Source organism: Artemia sp. Qi Xiang Cuo, chromosome 1 (genome assembly GCF_049724085.1).
Source record: "Artemia sp. Qi Xiang Cuo chromosome 1, ASM4972408v1, whole genome shotgun sequence".
Taxonomy (NCBI): Eukaryota; Metazoa; Arthropoda; class Branchiopoda; order Anostraca; family Artemiidae; genus Artemia; species Artemia sp. Qi Xiang Cuo.
The window spans coordinates 40,377,424-40,393,404 of record NC_142794.1 but is presented as its reverse complement, the minus strand read 5'-3'; the positions used below and the strand labels follow the sequence as shown (position 1 = coordinate 40,393,404).

General features: G+C 35.0%; 1 protein-coding gene across 1 annotated transcript in view; it reads right to left on the bottom strand.

Annotated features, from left to right (window-relative positions):
• LOC148956308 (histamine H1 receptor-like) overlaps window positions 1–15,981 on the bottom strand; it is a 91,843-nt gene that overhangs the window by 20,826 nt on the left and 55,036 nt on the right. The window contains exon 4 of the mRNA XM_089094883.1: window positions 8,459–8,606. Coding sequence (XP_088951009.1) covers window positions 8,459–8,606 — 148 coding nt within the window. The remainder of the gene's footprint in view (window positions 1–8,458; window positions 8,607–15,981) is intronic.

Sequence of the window (15,981 nt, the reverse complement as noted above, 5' to 3'; positions counted from 1 at the left end):
ATAATCAGCTTTTTATGGTAATTCTAGATATAAAATTCGTCAATTTACAGTTACCCATCAGAAGCTACGAGCCTGCGAAAATTTGCCTGATTTTTGAAAAAGGGGGAAAACAACTTTCTCCCTGATTTCCTTTTTCACCCACGTTTCTCCCACTTTCAAATTCCGTCTATTTACTCTTTTTCTAAATTTTCAGTCTGCAAAAACGTGGAGTTTCGTATTTTTTTTTATTATTTTTTTTTAGAAAGAAAATCCCGGATGGGTGTTTAAATATTGAACGTACCAGTTTCAGAAGCAGTAACGCCGCGCAGCAACGTATTTGTTCTAAAAGAGTTACGTAGTTCATAGAAAATAAAGGGTTGAAATAAACATTTATTTTAAAGCTTCATTTAACTATGTTCATTCCCTTGATGCTTGATAAAATTATGTCCCATGGTGTACAATCGTGTATCAGCTATAATGGAGGAGGGCCGGTGGGTCATTGCGTAGGCAAGGGGTGGGTATGCCTAATACCTCAAATATTCATTTTATGTCCCAATTTTGTAACTCTCCGTGAGACTTCAGATAAAGGGTAAGGCATAGCATATATTAAATACGTAACCTAACCTAGGTACCTTTTTCTCCCCCTAACCTAAAAAAACAACAGTTTAAATATCGTCAACGCATTGAAAACCACACTAAGCATTCATTACTGTATAACAGTGTCTTGAATTAACCCATACAAAACCGATTTTAAGTCGTGTCTCCAGTTTGACATATATAAAATAGGGCGTTTAACATAGAAGTACCGGGAATTTCAAAGGAGAGGGAGGTAGGTTTTGCCACGAACTGGGTTTTATTTACATTTAAGTGAAAATATTGGATTTCGTATTATTCAGTTGCCAGCCATTTAAGCAAGAAGCAACTCGTGCTAAAAAAAAACCAAAACTCTAACAAATGAGGTTTGATAGTAATATACACATTAAAAGACTACAATTTTAGGTAATTACAAATATAAGAGATTTATTAAGTTTCAACTAACCCAACAATAGTTAAGAGCCTAGGAAAATTCACTCTATTTGCAAAAAAGCTTAAAAACATTGGGTTCGGATTAGTAGTTTTGACTAAATACTGCCAAATTAAGCATATCAATTATGAAAAATAATACCGCCTAATCAAGCATATCAAATTAAGCATACTGCCAATTTAAGCATATTACAGAACTTTATTTTAGGGGTACCATGCCATAATGAGAAATTTGTATTTTTTCCGAGCAGGATGATCACTGATTCGTAGTTTTCGTTTATTTGTTTGTTCGTTGTTTTTTTCCCTCGGAGGTGATATTGTCGAACCAGTATAGGCTGTACGAAAAATGTGGTTCAATACCGCTCTCTAGGGCTATAATAAAGGAAAGGTTGAGATGGCTAGGGCACGTTGGGCGGATGAAGGATGACAGATTGCCGAGGATTGTTCTTTTCGACCAACCATCTAGGGCTAAACGGAAAGCAGGTCGTCCTCGTTTGGGGTGGGAGGACGTCATAAAAAAAGGTTTAAGGGGGTGGGAACTTGGTGAGAGGGTGTAAAAAGGGAAGCTTTGAATAGATTGGGATGGAGGAGGAGCTTGCGTAGCTGTGTTGGCTTCAGGCGGCTTGGTACTGCGATGAGTTGTTAGTAGTATTAGTAGTAATAGTGGTTCTAAAATATCAGCTGAAGGCTTTCTTATAAAGGGTATTGAAAATTTTGTCGACCTTTTTAAGTAGCAAAAGAATTGTGCCACACCAAAGTTATGTTTTCAGCCATTTTGCGGCAAAAAATGACTGTTTTGGCCCAAAGTGTACCAAAAAAAACAACATTAAATGAGAATTCAGAGATAGCCAATTGCTTTAGCATTATACAAAAAATATATGCTCAGCTTTCCAGCTTCAGGGACAGTATTGCCAGCCGGTGGTGCATTAGTTACGAGAGATGCACATACTAAAAAAATAAAGAAAAAAAGAAAAGAAAAAACGGTTAGCAAAGAAACTTACTATATAGGCTCTTTTCACTAAGTTTATTTCTTTTAGGCTTGATAACATTATGAACTGTGGTGTATAATTATGCCTAAGCCATTTTAGAGGAGGTCTTGTCAATCTTTTTATAGGTGGAGGAAGTTTGACAGAGATCCCAAAAAGTGTGTTTCTATGGCCAAAGTTCTAACGCTCCGTTATCTTTCATATAAACAAAGAAGGATGTTTAACAGAAGAAGGGGGTATAAATTAATCTATAATGCCTCTTGATTCCCAAGAATATTTTTGGACCCCGAGTGTAACACTAGTACTTGGGGTTAAAACACCCCTCTTATTGCTGAAAGCTTTTTTCTGCATAACAAAAAAGATTACATTCCCGCATCTACCGCTACAAAGGTGGAGAGAGAAGGGGGCATGAGTGTCCCCAAGCAAATTTATTGATGAAGGAGGGGGAGTAAGTGCTACTAGGTGTTTTTTACGCTACGATTTAAATTGTAATAGATCTTATTCTCCTATTGTTATACAACATTAAATAACTTCTTGTTTCCCAGGGACATTGCCCCCCTACTGGCCTCCATAGCGAGATCCCGATAAAAAAGATTCTTTTAAAGATTTTGCCTTGAATACCGTGAAAATATTGGACCTATAATTAATTTTGATATTTCAGACCCCCCCCCCCCCTCCTTATAAATTTTTTGGAGGGGGTATGTTTTTTTAAGTGATGATAATGAATCTCGTAATATTCTTTTACGGAAACTAAACTTGAATGTAAAAAAATGGGGGTTGAAAAAAGGAGTAGTAACCCTTCTTCACATTTAAGGGAGCCCTGGGTGAAGCAGCTCATGGAACAAACTATAATTAAACAGTGACCCTCGTCAATATAAACTGTAGCTCGAAAAACGAGGTTTTTTCGACAGTATATATAACAACGCAATCTATTATTTATGCTAATCCTTAATATCCAAAATAATTAATTTCAAAGCTGTCCGTAAAAATCTAATAGCATATGAAAATTCACAAAATTCTAGAAACAGGAATAAAACATCCCAAAAGGGCACGATCTTAATGGAAATTATACAATGAAAATCAATTTGCATAAGATGAGAGCCCTATATGCACTATCTAAAAAACGTGAAACTCATCCTTTTTTTTATGAATTGAATAAATAATCAGAAGATTACTTTGACCTTTTAACCTGTGATGGTTCGATCACCGCTTACGTTGAATGAAGCTAAAGCAAAACATTAGTTTTAGATTTGATTGTGGAAGCCTTTAAAGAGCAAGCGACGTCCTATAAAAAGGCCAAACCAATTCCTTTTGGAAATCGTGGAGGTGGCAACGCAATTCGACCAAGAAAGCGTCAATCTCCAAATGAATTTATTGGTTACTCTTTCCTCGAGAACATGGAGGACTCCATAGTGAATACATATAACTCTGAAGAGTCCCAATGGCTTTTAATTAACACTTGCGTAGTTTACTATGTCTATATAGGTTTGTACTTGGTTTTGAGCCACAGCTTGTCAAAGATTGAGATGGCGTTGTTCTTCTAACGTAATATTTCTTTCTGCCTTACCTTCATTTTGATTCGCTCTGATTCTCGTTGTCACTTGTCTTCTAACAGAACAATTTTTTGTTCATCATTTTCGTGTTTGACACGTTCTGATACTCACTTTTGAGTGTCTACTAACCACACAATTCTTTGTGCTTCACTTTCACAGTGATGCGTTCTGACTCTCATTGTCGCTTGTAATTTTCACTGGTGTTTCTTCTAATCACATATTTCTTTGTTCTTCATTTTCGTTTTTGATTCGTCCTTCCTAATCCTCGTTGTCGCATGTCTTGTAACCGCATGTTTTCTTTTCTTTTTTTCACTTTCATTTTCGACCCATTGTAATTCTAGCTGCCGTTCATCTTTTAACCACATATTTCTTTGTTCCTCAATTTTGTTTTCGATTATTGTAATTCTCGTTTTCACAATTATTTTAACAATATGTTTCTTTGTTCTTCATTTTCGTTTATCATAACTTCAGACTTTTATTCAATGCCCTTTAGCTTGGCTGCTCAGATTAGTCTTGTCACATTTGATGCTCTAGGTTGTTCATTTTCACCCGTGAACTTACATTTCTCAGGTGGTCCTCTTGATATTGTTCCGTTTTAGGGTCCAGTTTGTTCATTTTAAGTAATTGTTAATTTACGTTTACGTCCACTAGGTATTATGAAACTGCTTAAAGCGCCTTTTGTAGGTAGACTCATTATACTTGATATTTTGTGTTTACCTATATTTCATGTGTAATTTTGCATGTGTCATAGATACTAAAATGATACAACCACTCATGAGACAAAAATAAAGTATTCATGCTCTTTAAATGTGCTCATAAATATGACGTCACCCATACGATTTTTTCACAAAATTAAGGCAAATAAATTTGGCAAATCATTGCTGTGAAAAAGTTAAATTTTGACTTACAGAGATAATTTTGAAGCGAGGGGTAGCCCACTTCCTATTTTGATTTCCGTTCCAAAAAGCCCTCTATCGATCTTCTAGGATCATTTGTACGATGCGATCACCCAGGTGGAAAAGAAAATTCAAATTAACATGCATCTGTGACTTTCTTCTGGCAAAAAAAAAGAAGGAAATTTGGCATTTTCGTAAATAGGAACTTGAAACCTCTATAGTAAGGTCCTCTGATATACTGAATCTGATGGTGTGATTTTCACCTAGATCTCTTTCCCTTTTGGTGGTTTTCTTCCTTTTTTCAAAGAGCAGGCAAATTTTCTTAGGCTCCTTGATTTGGATGGATAGCATTAAACATAATGAATTTTATCGGCAAAAAAAGTCAATTCTTTTGGAGTAACTATTGTTATTAAAATTCCGTTCTTAGAGATTCAGGTGCTATTGAGCCAAGTCGTTTCTTATCTATAGTTAGTATAAAGATGTAAAGGAAATGGGAACTTCCGGGGAGGGAGTAAAGAGGGAGGCTTTGAATAGATTGTGATGGAGGAGGAGCGCGCGTAGCTGTGTTGGCCTTGGGTGGCTTGGTGGTGCAGTGAGTTGTTAGTAATAGTAGTAGTAGTAGTAGTAGTAGTTACCTCCGAACTGTTTGATAAGAAGTATTTCCAAAGCACTAAAAAACTTTAGTATAAAGCGAGGGATTGAGGGGGACAGTCCCCTCAAATACGGGATATTTCAGATTTTAAAGTTTTAATACCGTTCTTTAGTTTTGTTGAATAAAAAGACTTGTTTAATAATTTTATAGATTTTTTTTATGTTCATAGAGATAGAGTTTACTTTCCAAGATAATATTCTTATAGAGGTTCCTATAAAATTGGCATTAAACTGGAGCCATATCTGCTAAAAACTTGAGACTGAAACAAACCGATCTCGTAAAAAAGCAGTTAAAAAGTAAACTTGAACAGAAAGTTTGAAGTACAAAGATTACTTCAGTAACGTTAGGTGCCAATTCTTCTCATTAAGTGGAAGATTACTTATACTATGGTTGATAATAATTCAGTATTCTTTAAGTTGTAATAAAAGAAGCTCTTATTCTATTTCCAAAGCATCTTCGTAGTTGTGGCGATAGCAGCTACCTAGTAAATGACGAATCTTGGCTTATATTAACCCAAAATAATTATTTTGAAAACAAATTGGATCAAAATAAAAAATACACCATTGAAATTGCCATAGCTGGAAATTTTACATACGAAATGTCCAGTCCCCTGGCTTGAACAACAAGGAAAATCGCTTCTTTGTATGGGCAGCACTGATGTGTCTTCTTCTTTCCGTTTTTGGTTTCTCCGTTGCTAACGGGGTACTGGAACATCGTAGAGAGCTGTTTAAGGGCTCATTTTAAGGGAAATTAACGAAAAAGAACAATTAACATAAAATTTATTTTTCTGGCAAAAAATTGTCAAAAATTGAATGAATGGCTTTGAAACGGAATCGAAAAGAAATTTTAATACCACAGAGCTATTCGAACTTCAATCTTTCTTCTCAAAAGGAGATCCTTATAGTCACTGTACTGTAGTAACTGCTAACAGAAGAATATTTTTAGGTTTTATGATATTATATATCTGCACATCACCCATCAAGTAAAAAAAATCAGCATACAATAAGTCCATAAATTTTATCTTAAAGAGTATCTTTCTTATGTAAAAGTAATAGCACTAAAATTAGTGGGTTTGCAACATCTCCAGGACAGCTAAAAGAAACTATGTGCATATAGGTGGTCAAAATGACCAGAATACAATATCTCAGGAACGTCTAAGGAAATTAAATTGAAACTTACAGGGAATGCAGAGAGAGATATAGAAGTAAATCAAAAGATACCGTGTTTATTTGAGTTTGCGTAAGAGTGCATCTACAGTACATCAGGAGATAAACTGAAATATACTGATATACTAAAATATACTGGGATATACTGAGATATACTGAAAGAGTGGCTTGGGTAAAAGCGATAGCACTAAAATAGGATAGGCCTACTATTTTTTACAAAAATCCACAGTATCACACAGTGACATCACACTGTGATACTACTTTGTGGATCCTGTAAAAAAAAAATAGTACAAGCTTAGAGTTCAGTAAAACACTAGTGTTTCGGAGTTCCTCAAATCCAGGGAAATGCCATAACCTAATTTATTTGAAACAGTTCTGCCAAAAATATGTTGCATAATCTGCAAAGCAGTAATTTTTATTTGTTTTAAGTTTCAACTTCGCTATTATTAGATCTTTCCCTAAGTTAGGCAAAGAACTTTTTGTTATGTTCGTTGTGTATTAAAAAAAAAAGAGGGGAAAAACGATCAAAGAAACAACCAAAACTCCTCATTTAGGAAAACTCCTAGTTTTTTTAATTAAAGTGAACAGTGAAGTTGAAACTTAAAACTAGCATGAACTATTGACTCTCAGCCCATACAACATATATCTATAAAAGTAGCTCAAATAACCTGACTCGTGATATTTTCCTATATTTATAAAATTATTAAAACTAGTGGTTTACTGAAAACTTAGAAAAACCGATGTCATTTCAAAAGTAGATAACTCCTTAAGTAGCTGGCAGAGAATAAATATTAATTTATAAGAGACTCTTTCGCCAGCTACTAAATTGATAGCTTTTAGTTTACAATTAAAGTTGGTACACCTATGTTAAACGCACTCTTTTATATACTGCAATGGAAACCACATGAAAACAGGTTTAATTCAAGACACTGCTATAGGGTAATACAATGTATAGCGTGGTTTTCATTTCGTATACGATATTTAAACTGTTGTTTTTTGGGGTTTAGGGGGTGAGGTACCTAGGTTAGGTTAGGTTACGTAATAATATATGCTATGCTTTACCCCCACCCCCCTAATGTGCAAATATATAGCCCAAATTTTTTTCTAAACTTCATCCTATTTTATTTCATTAGCATTAACCAAACTAGCACTATATAACAGAGTGCGTTTAACAATTGGAGTACGAAAAGTTCTCAAAGACTCAAGCAAAAACTATTCTTATTTAAGCAAAATGCCAAAATGACACGGGCTTACAAAAGAACTTAATTATCTCCCTAGTCGTACTATCAATAGCTAGTAATATACATTCTAAACTACAGTAACATGTTTTAGTGTTATTCGAAACCAAGAACTAAAAAACCGTAATATAAACTCCAGGAATCCGTTTATTTTACATCAGGCTATATTACTAAATTCTAAAGTCAGTACCCTATATATAGTTTCGAATTATAGAGTTTCAGTATTATAGTTTGCAAAGTTTCATTACCGAATACAATTAAAATCTTTTTCAAATTAACTTTCAATAATTTGTCGCTTTTTCTCAAATATTTTGATTTATAGGAAAGTTTATTTTTTCGACTATTGACTATATTCCATCATATCCATTAAACACTTCGATTAAAATGGATTGTAAACTTTCTCATAAAACACAATAGATAAAGCAATACCTGACAAATTAATTTGGGAATCTTTTTCAAGGCCAGTCACTTATCATGCCTGTTCTAAAAAGAAGTTAGCACATTCGGAGCAAGTACTAAACCCACAAAAAGCCCCCTCTCTCAAATGGAATGAAGGTGTGTACCGGATAAAAAACAAGAAAACACAACAGAAACATACCGTAATCAACATCTTAGAAAGGCTGATGCATTGATATTTAAAGAATAGGAAAACTTCCCACTGCTCAGAGCCTTTCAAAGGGAGGGGGGCAACCAGGGCAACTATTGTGGGTGCCATGGTTGGGGAGGGGGGTGCCGTGGATATAAGGTTGCCGACTTTGATCAAATTTTTCACCTTGATTTGGATTTTTTTATTATATTTGAGTGGGGAGGGAACCAATATAAATAATTGTCTCCGGGAACCACGAACCCTAGAAAGGGCTCTGCCACTGCTTAGCTGCTTTAGAACAGATTGAGAAAAATTTCCAATACCCTATGAACCATCAACGGACATAGAATCTAAGTTAGAGTATACAATTGTGAATTACCTTGAATGACACATGGTCAGAAAACTCTGTATCGCACGTCTTTGGATTCTTTGTTCGCACGCCATTTTGTAATATTAAATGCCAACTAGTAACTGGTATGAGCCACATAGAAGAAAGTGCCCACGCTAAGCCAATCAATATAAGGGCCCTAAAATGAAAGAAATTAGTACAAACACTTTGTTTATTAAACACCGGGACTGGTATAAAAATTCTAGTTCTTGAACCATTTATTGCAATATTTTTTCCTGTTCCTTCCAATTTATTACTTTTATTTATTACTACATGCTATTTTAAATATATCGTTCATCCCATTGCAAAATTTTTTAGCTCAGCATTTTGCTGACTTGTGCCTTCAATTTCCTTTTAGAGGCGCTTGCAAGATGGTGTAATCAAATTGCGAACAAACTGTTGGCTAGTTGAACTATGGAAGTTTTTCCTTCTTCCATTTTTCTGCACAGCTTTATGTTGCAAATTTTGGGTTCATTTTTTTTTTCATTTATAGTTGTTTTTGTGTAGACAGATTGGTTGCGATAATTCAAAGGCTACTAAATTTACAAAATTTGGGCAGGACTGCATAGAAGCTGAAAAAAAAAAAAAAACTTTAGCTCCTTTTGTTTCAGAAAAACTTGAAATTTCTTTTAAAAAAGAAGATTTTTTTCTTTATTGAAGACATAGAAAACATTTGCAATAATAAATTATTGCTTTTCTTCGTAGCTTAAAGTTGTAAGTTTTCGGTTGATAAAAACCTATAGTTGAGAGTTTTTTTTTTGTCTAGATAAGTCTTTTGTGGCAATACAAATGTTACAAAACTTAGAAATTTCAGTGGGACAGTATTAAATGAAAAAAAAAATACTCTTTTTGTGTCTTGGCAGTGATGACTAAACCAAGACTTATTTGGTTCTTCATCTCGTGCGATTTTTTTTTAATTCTTATACATTTTTGTGATTTTTTCAAAATCATTTTTTCTTCTTCTGTTTTTGTGCCAATGGTTTCTAAGAAGAATGAATATCCTGTTTAATTCGTGAATGACCATTCACCTTGGTTTTAGTGCTTTTTTCTTTCCATATTTTTCTTGCTAGCAGTAAATCTTTTCTCTTCTATTGCTTATTTTGGCTATCACGTTTTCGTCAAGTTGGAAGTGTTCGGGTTCTTGCGGAGTCGAACAAAGTATATTTTAATTGATTACTCATAATGGTCCAGCAATTTCATTGTTTTATTAAACTCACTTCATTATGTAGAAAGAAAGCAGCTAGGTGTTGAAGGGTTGTCAAAAAATATGATTGGTCCATAGATGATGTGACAAAAACCATTTTTCTCATTTACGCTAAATAGTAAAATGAGAAATCAATTTTTAAATAAATATTGAAAAATTAATTTTTCTCATTTAAATAGTAATTTTGCAACATATTTGTTCGTGTTGGACAGGATGGTGGGCTGACGGTACTAAAGCTAAATACTTGGACGACTAATCTAGTCATTTAACCAAGTCAGGATTTTAATAGATGATTTGCAATAAAATGTTGTTGATCTGAGTGAGACATTTTTAAATAGCTCTGGTGATTCTACTACTACTATACTAACAACTCACTGCAGCACTGCAGCACCTCTTCCGTCCCAACCTATATAAACCCTCCCTCTTAACAGCCTCCCAAAAAGTTCCTATTTCCCTTAAATCTTTCATTACAATATATTCCAGTCTCAACCAGGGATAACCTACTTTTCGTTTGTCCCTAGACGGTTGGCTGACATAGATAATATTGGTCAATCTGACATCCTTCATCAACAGACCGTGCCCTAGTCATCTCATCCATTCTCTCATTATAGTCTAAGAAAGCAGGATTAAACCAGCCTTTTCGCACAACCAACTGGCTCTTATACGATTAGTCAGTCGGATACCCAAAGCAATCCGTACAGAATTTCTCTGGAAAACATCTAGCGAATCTTCCTACGTTTTTTCTTCCCACTGTCATCACTGCAGCTTCCAATATTCTAATCTTGATGCGCTCACTAATTTTCCTATCCTTCCCAACTTTTTTAACAGTGAAAAATACCCTAGGCCTTAGATTTTCTACTTTTTACATCGTCACTACACCTACTGTCCTTACTAATAATATTACCTAGGTGAGTGAAGCTGTCTACTTTATGAATCTTCTCGTTATCCCTCATCAAATTTTCATCTTCACTTATTCATAGCCTTACCGGCTTAGTCTTCTTAACATTATTTTTTAAAATAGTTCTAGCACCCTGAACTCACAAAACCTCTAAAATTTAATTCATTTTGCTAACACTTTCACCTAGGATGCTTAAATCATCAGCATAATCTAAGTCCCTAAGAGTTTTACTTCTCCACGTGATTCCGTGTTCTCCCATTCCCTTGGTGTTCTATTTAAGACAAGGTCCATCAAAATGATAAATATTAATGGGGATAGAGTGCAACCCTGCTTAACTCCCGATTAAGCAGGAAACTCCTGATTAACTCCTGATTAATATGAAACCAGCTACTAACCTCATTTCCTAACTTAACCGCAGCAATGTTATTCTCATACAACATGTCTAGTATATCATACAAGGATAAGACTTTCGCTAAAGCTCTTCTATCAGCTGAATAAAACGCTAACTCATAATCTTTAAAACTGAGGACTAAAGGTGTTTGACAACTTTTGACGTGTTTAACGGTGTTTGCTCTTCCTAATTATTAATCTAAGAGTGTAAATTTGGTTGGCACAACCTTTGCCCTTTCTAAAACCCTGCCGTTTTTCTATTAAAACTTTATCTTCAGCATTTCTAAGTAAAAAAAGTATCTTTATTCTAAGTAATTTGCTATCCACAGAAAAAAAGCACAAACGCTTCTATAATAAACGCACACGCTGCTATTACTCTTTTTTGTAGAGGGGCTTAATTACAGTTTTCCTAAGATTGCTCTGTACTTCCCGTTTTTCAAAAACTACATTCATAATTTTCAGTTTCTTATTTCTAACGTCATAACTATCATATTTAAAAAACTCACTTACCACACTATCAGCCCCTAGGGGATTATTATTTTTAAATCATTTTAGTACTGTCACTAAATCTTCCTCACAGAATAACCCTTACTTCACGTCCAAAGTGTCACAAACTTTTTTATTCTTTTCCATATTTTTTTTCTGTAACTCTTTAATAGTTCAGCACATTCTCAGAATGTCCTACCCATCTCTCCTTAGCTCTTTCCTTATCACTAATTATGACCCTGTTCCTGTCTTTAACTGGAAAAGGCTAGATTAGTTATCACCTCTCAATTTATTAGCATGCCAGTACAAAACTTTACTATGCAGCTAACCCCGGTTGGCTGCATCTAGCAGATTTTTGGCAGTTTTATCCATGGTCTCCACTTCACATCTCCTTTTTAAAAGAAAGCATTTTAATGCTTTCTCCACTGTCTTTACATTACTTTTAATTTTACACGACCTATCACTCAAATAATTCTTTTACAGGCCCCTATTCTTGTGGGGCTCCTCCTGCCATTTTACTCCTGCCATTTACCCGTGCCTTAGCCATTAAAACATTTGCCTCTCAAGTACCTGGCCTATCTGGTCTTGACTTTTATATGTAGACAAGGACCCAGCCCATTCTTGATGCAACCTAGTGCCCAAAATACTTGATAACTTCAATTCAACTCCTGCCATTTACCCGTGCCTCAGCCATTGAAACATTTGCCTCTCAATTACTTGGACTATCTGGTCTTGGCTTTTCTCTGTCTACAATTACCCAGCCCAGTCTTGATGCAACCTATTGCCCAAAATACTTGATAACTTCAATTCAACTCCTGCCATTTACCCGTGCCTCAGCCATTGAAACATTTGCCTCTCAATTACTTGGACTATCTGGTCTTGGCTTTTCTCTGTCTACAATTACCCACCCCAGTCTTGATGCAACCTATTGCCCAAAATACTTGATAATTTCAATTCAACTCCTACTTCTATTCAACTTCTATCTATTAATTATAAAGCATATTCACTAATATTCCTAGCTGCGTTCCTAATTTTCTTCCTTACGTCACCGTCAGTGACGTCACAGACTATTTTCCTAAAAAATATTCTATCTATTTTCTACTTTGTCAAAATTTAAACTCTCCAGTTTAGCATTCGAATGTTCGTGGAAAGTTTCTCTCAAATTCTCGGTCTGGAGTCTATCTACGTGAAAACTTTTCGGTTGGTAGTTAACCCTCCTAAATAAAAGCTTTAAATAAATCTTAGACACTACTGCATGGCGTCCTTTACTTTTAACGTCAATAACAGCACTCCTAATACCCTAGTACTTTGTATTGATCCTTCCAGTCTTCGGTTTACAATAACATTATCAATTGGATCAGCTGTGTTACCATTGCGAATACCATTACCTTATGGGCCATTATATGGCCAAATACTCTACTGGTTATAACTAGATTGTTATACCTACAAAATTGCAGCAATCTATAGCCGTTACTGTTTGTTTTTCCTACACCGTGTTTAACTAGTCTAGGATGCATTATTAATCTAGGCTAGCGTTCTATTATTAGTGCCTTTCCAACCTGAACAAGATTTAGCAGCTTCCTCATTCATCATGAACCCTACTCCCTGTCTATGTGCCCCATCCTTCCCGCCTTAGTAAATAAATTCTATATCGTCCTATTTCATGATTCCTACGCATAGGTTTTGAGTTCGAGACCCGTAACAAGTCCAGTTCTTGTACTTGAATCCACGAGTCAACAACGTCGATATAATAATTATTTGTTAACGCTGTGATATTCCAAGTTGCAATTTTCATATGATTTAAATCATTGAAATTATTGCAGGACGGGGACTAGCGCATATTCTCAAGTCTATAGGAAGCGTTTATATATTTGCGCTCCAAAATATAGCAATATTTAGCGCTCCTATATATTCCAGATGTTTTTTCTTAGCGGTGCTCAAATAGGAAAGGAAAGGCTCTTTATCTGTCAGATTTATTTGTATATTCTATTCGTAAGGATCTTTCTCGAAATGGAGGAGTTTACAAGTCACTGCTTAAATAAATTTCTGTCTCAAGAAAAACAATTGGTTATCTGGGGTTGTTTGCCACGCTCCAAATGACTCTATTCCAAAAATTTCTTACAGAACATTATTGAAACTATGAATTTGGTACAAAACCAGCCATGTGATAGGGTTGCCATGGGTGATTCCAATTTAAATGTTTTGAATGATTCTTCCGCGTAATCGGACTCTCTCGCTGGAATCCTTTGATTTTGTACGCTGCCGACGACGTTTGTACATAACAGGGTTGCTGAGACAACATATACTCTCATCAAGAACCATTCATAAAAGGGGCTTAGGTAATACTTTTATTTAAGGTGGTTCAAGAACCATTTAACATGATTCCAAGAAGAACTTAAAAGGTTTCAGGTAACATTTTTTTAAAGTGGTTCAAGAACAATTTAAGATGGCAGAAGGGACTCAGGTAATACTTTTCTTAAGAAAATTAATAAAGGTGGTTCCCAGAAGCGCTTAAAATTGCCAAGTTAATACTTTTTTTTAAGATGGTTCAAGAAGCACCCAGTCAGTCTACAGACAAATCTATTTTTTATCAGTCTTAAGCAAGATCTTTGAATACACCATCCTACCAAGACTCACAGACTCTCTTTACACAGAACTTCGACTTCAGTTTGGGTTTCGTTCTGCTCACTTGACTGACCATGCATGTTACTTGCTTCTTAGTTTCATTCACTTAGCCTTAGATTATGGGATAACAGTAACTGTTTGTTTGTTTTTTACATAAAGAAGGCATTAATTTCCTTGGTGTACAATATTATTTTTGGAGCCCCTAGCCACTGCTCATTCTTGGTTTTGCTTATATATCTCAGGTACGAATATTTGGTGGGCGAAAGTCCTCCTAAATCACTTTAAAGTTGTATTTGACGTCCCAAAAGGAATTATCCTAGACCTAATGCATTTTTATTCATATCAATGATCTATGCTATGCAACAAATTTGAGTATACCAAAATTTTATTGCCATTTTTGTTACCCCTCTCGTACTGGTAAATCGGGATTCATATCAGATTCTGATAACAGCCTAGTTTAATTTGTTGATGACAGTAAAGACGTTGATGTCTCGCTGGAGACATCAGTCAAGACATCAAGTCTATCTACGGTAGCATTGTATGGATTGATGTGAACTATTTGGCTCTTAATGTTTCCAGAATCTAAGTATTATTTATTTCTTTTTTAATGATTCTTTATAGCTTGTCCGGGTATCCAAATGATAGTAATTCATGTTATACTTTCCTTAGACATAAAAGTGGCTAAGTCTGCTTCCTCTCAATTCTTCTTGATCTCAATGTCAGTAAAACTGAATATTGCCATAAATCTGGGCATCCTACATGAGCTGAAGTAAAAATTGCAGGGTCTATTCTACTTCTTTTCTTCACTTTGATTCAATCATGCACTTCTAACAGTCTGACCACGTGGATGTCTACTTTCCAGTCAAATTTGTAGAGTATAACATCTCTTCATGAGAAAGACAGACTAATAGTGAAGCTTGCAAATTCATCTGCTGTCAAACCTCTCTTGAGTATTTTACTTTTACACACATACATGGTAAACTTACAATTTTCTTCCAGTTTCCAACTTATGGATCAGACAGATTGTCATACTACGGTACCTACAATGTTCTGACAGCATAGGAGTTCCTATCACACCTTGCCTTTAGTCTGATTTTAACCCCTTCGTGGTATCTTCAAGAGCATGGAACACAATTTTAGCCGTGGCACTGGGCTGTCAATTCTTTGGCACTTACAAACCGATGGTGGAGATTTTAAGGGATAAGTTAGATCTATAGATACAGATTGATGGTTGATTGATGGCAGATTACAGATTGATCATTCTTTCATATGACTTGGTGGTATATTTGTTATGACTCTTATTTTCATATTCGTAAAGATTGATTTTCCAAAGTTAGGTCAACTTTTAATTTTTGTGTTGGTAACAAAACCATGGTGTTGCATATTTTTATCCTCGAGATGGTTATAAGAGGATGGTGGCACCTTTGTTCTCTTATTTAATTTTAGTTTTTGCTATGTCTGCGCCGTTTCGTACTTCCTGATTTCAGTGGAATGATCAACCTAAAGACATCAGAATGCTCTTTCTCTTTGTTATGGTTTGATTTACTTTTACTACCTCTTTCTCTGTTTTTTTTTTAGGCCATCAATCTTACTAAGGGAAGAATGTGTTTTTTTATGTTTTTTGTTGTTATGCATATATCGGTAATATGTGAATTTCTTTCTCGACAAGAAGATGAATCGATTCTTTGTGACAAGGGGGATCACTTTTCTTTATTCAAGAACTGAAAAAATTTATCAGCAGTAAATTCTCAATTTTCGGCGTCACTTTGGGCTAAGAATTTTGGGATGATATGAGATTTTACTGTTCCTATTTACTGTTCCTTTCATTTTTTGGTCTAGAAAAGTCGATTGTGGGACACCACAAGTTACTAAAATAGGACTTTATGGTGTAGGAAATCATAAAAAACTGAA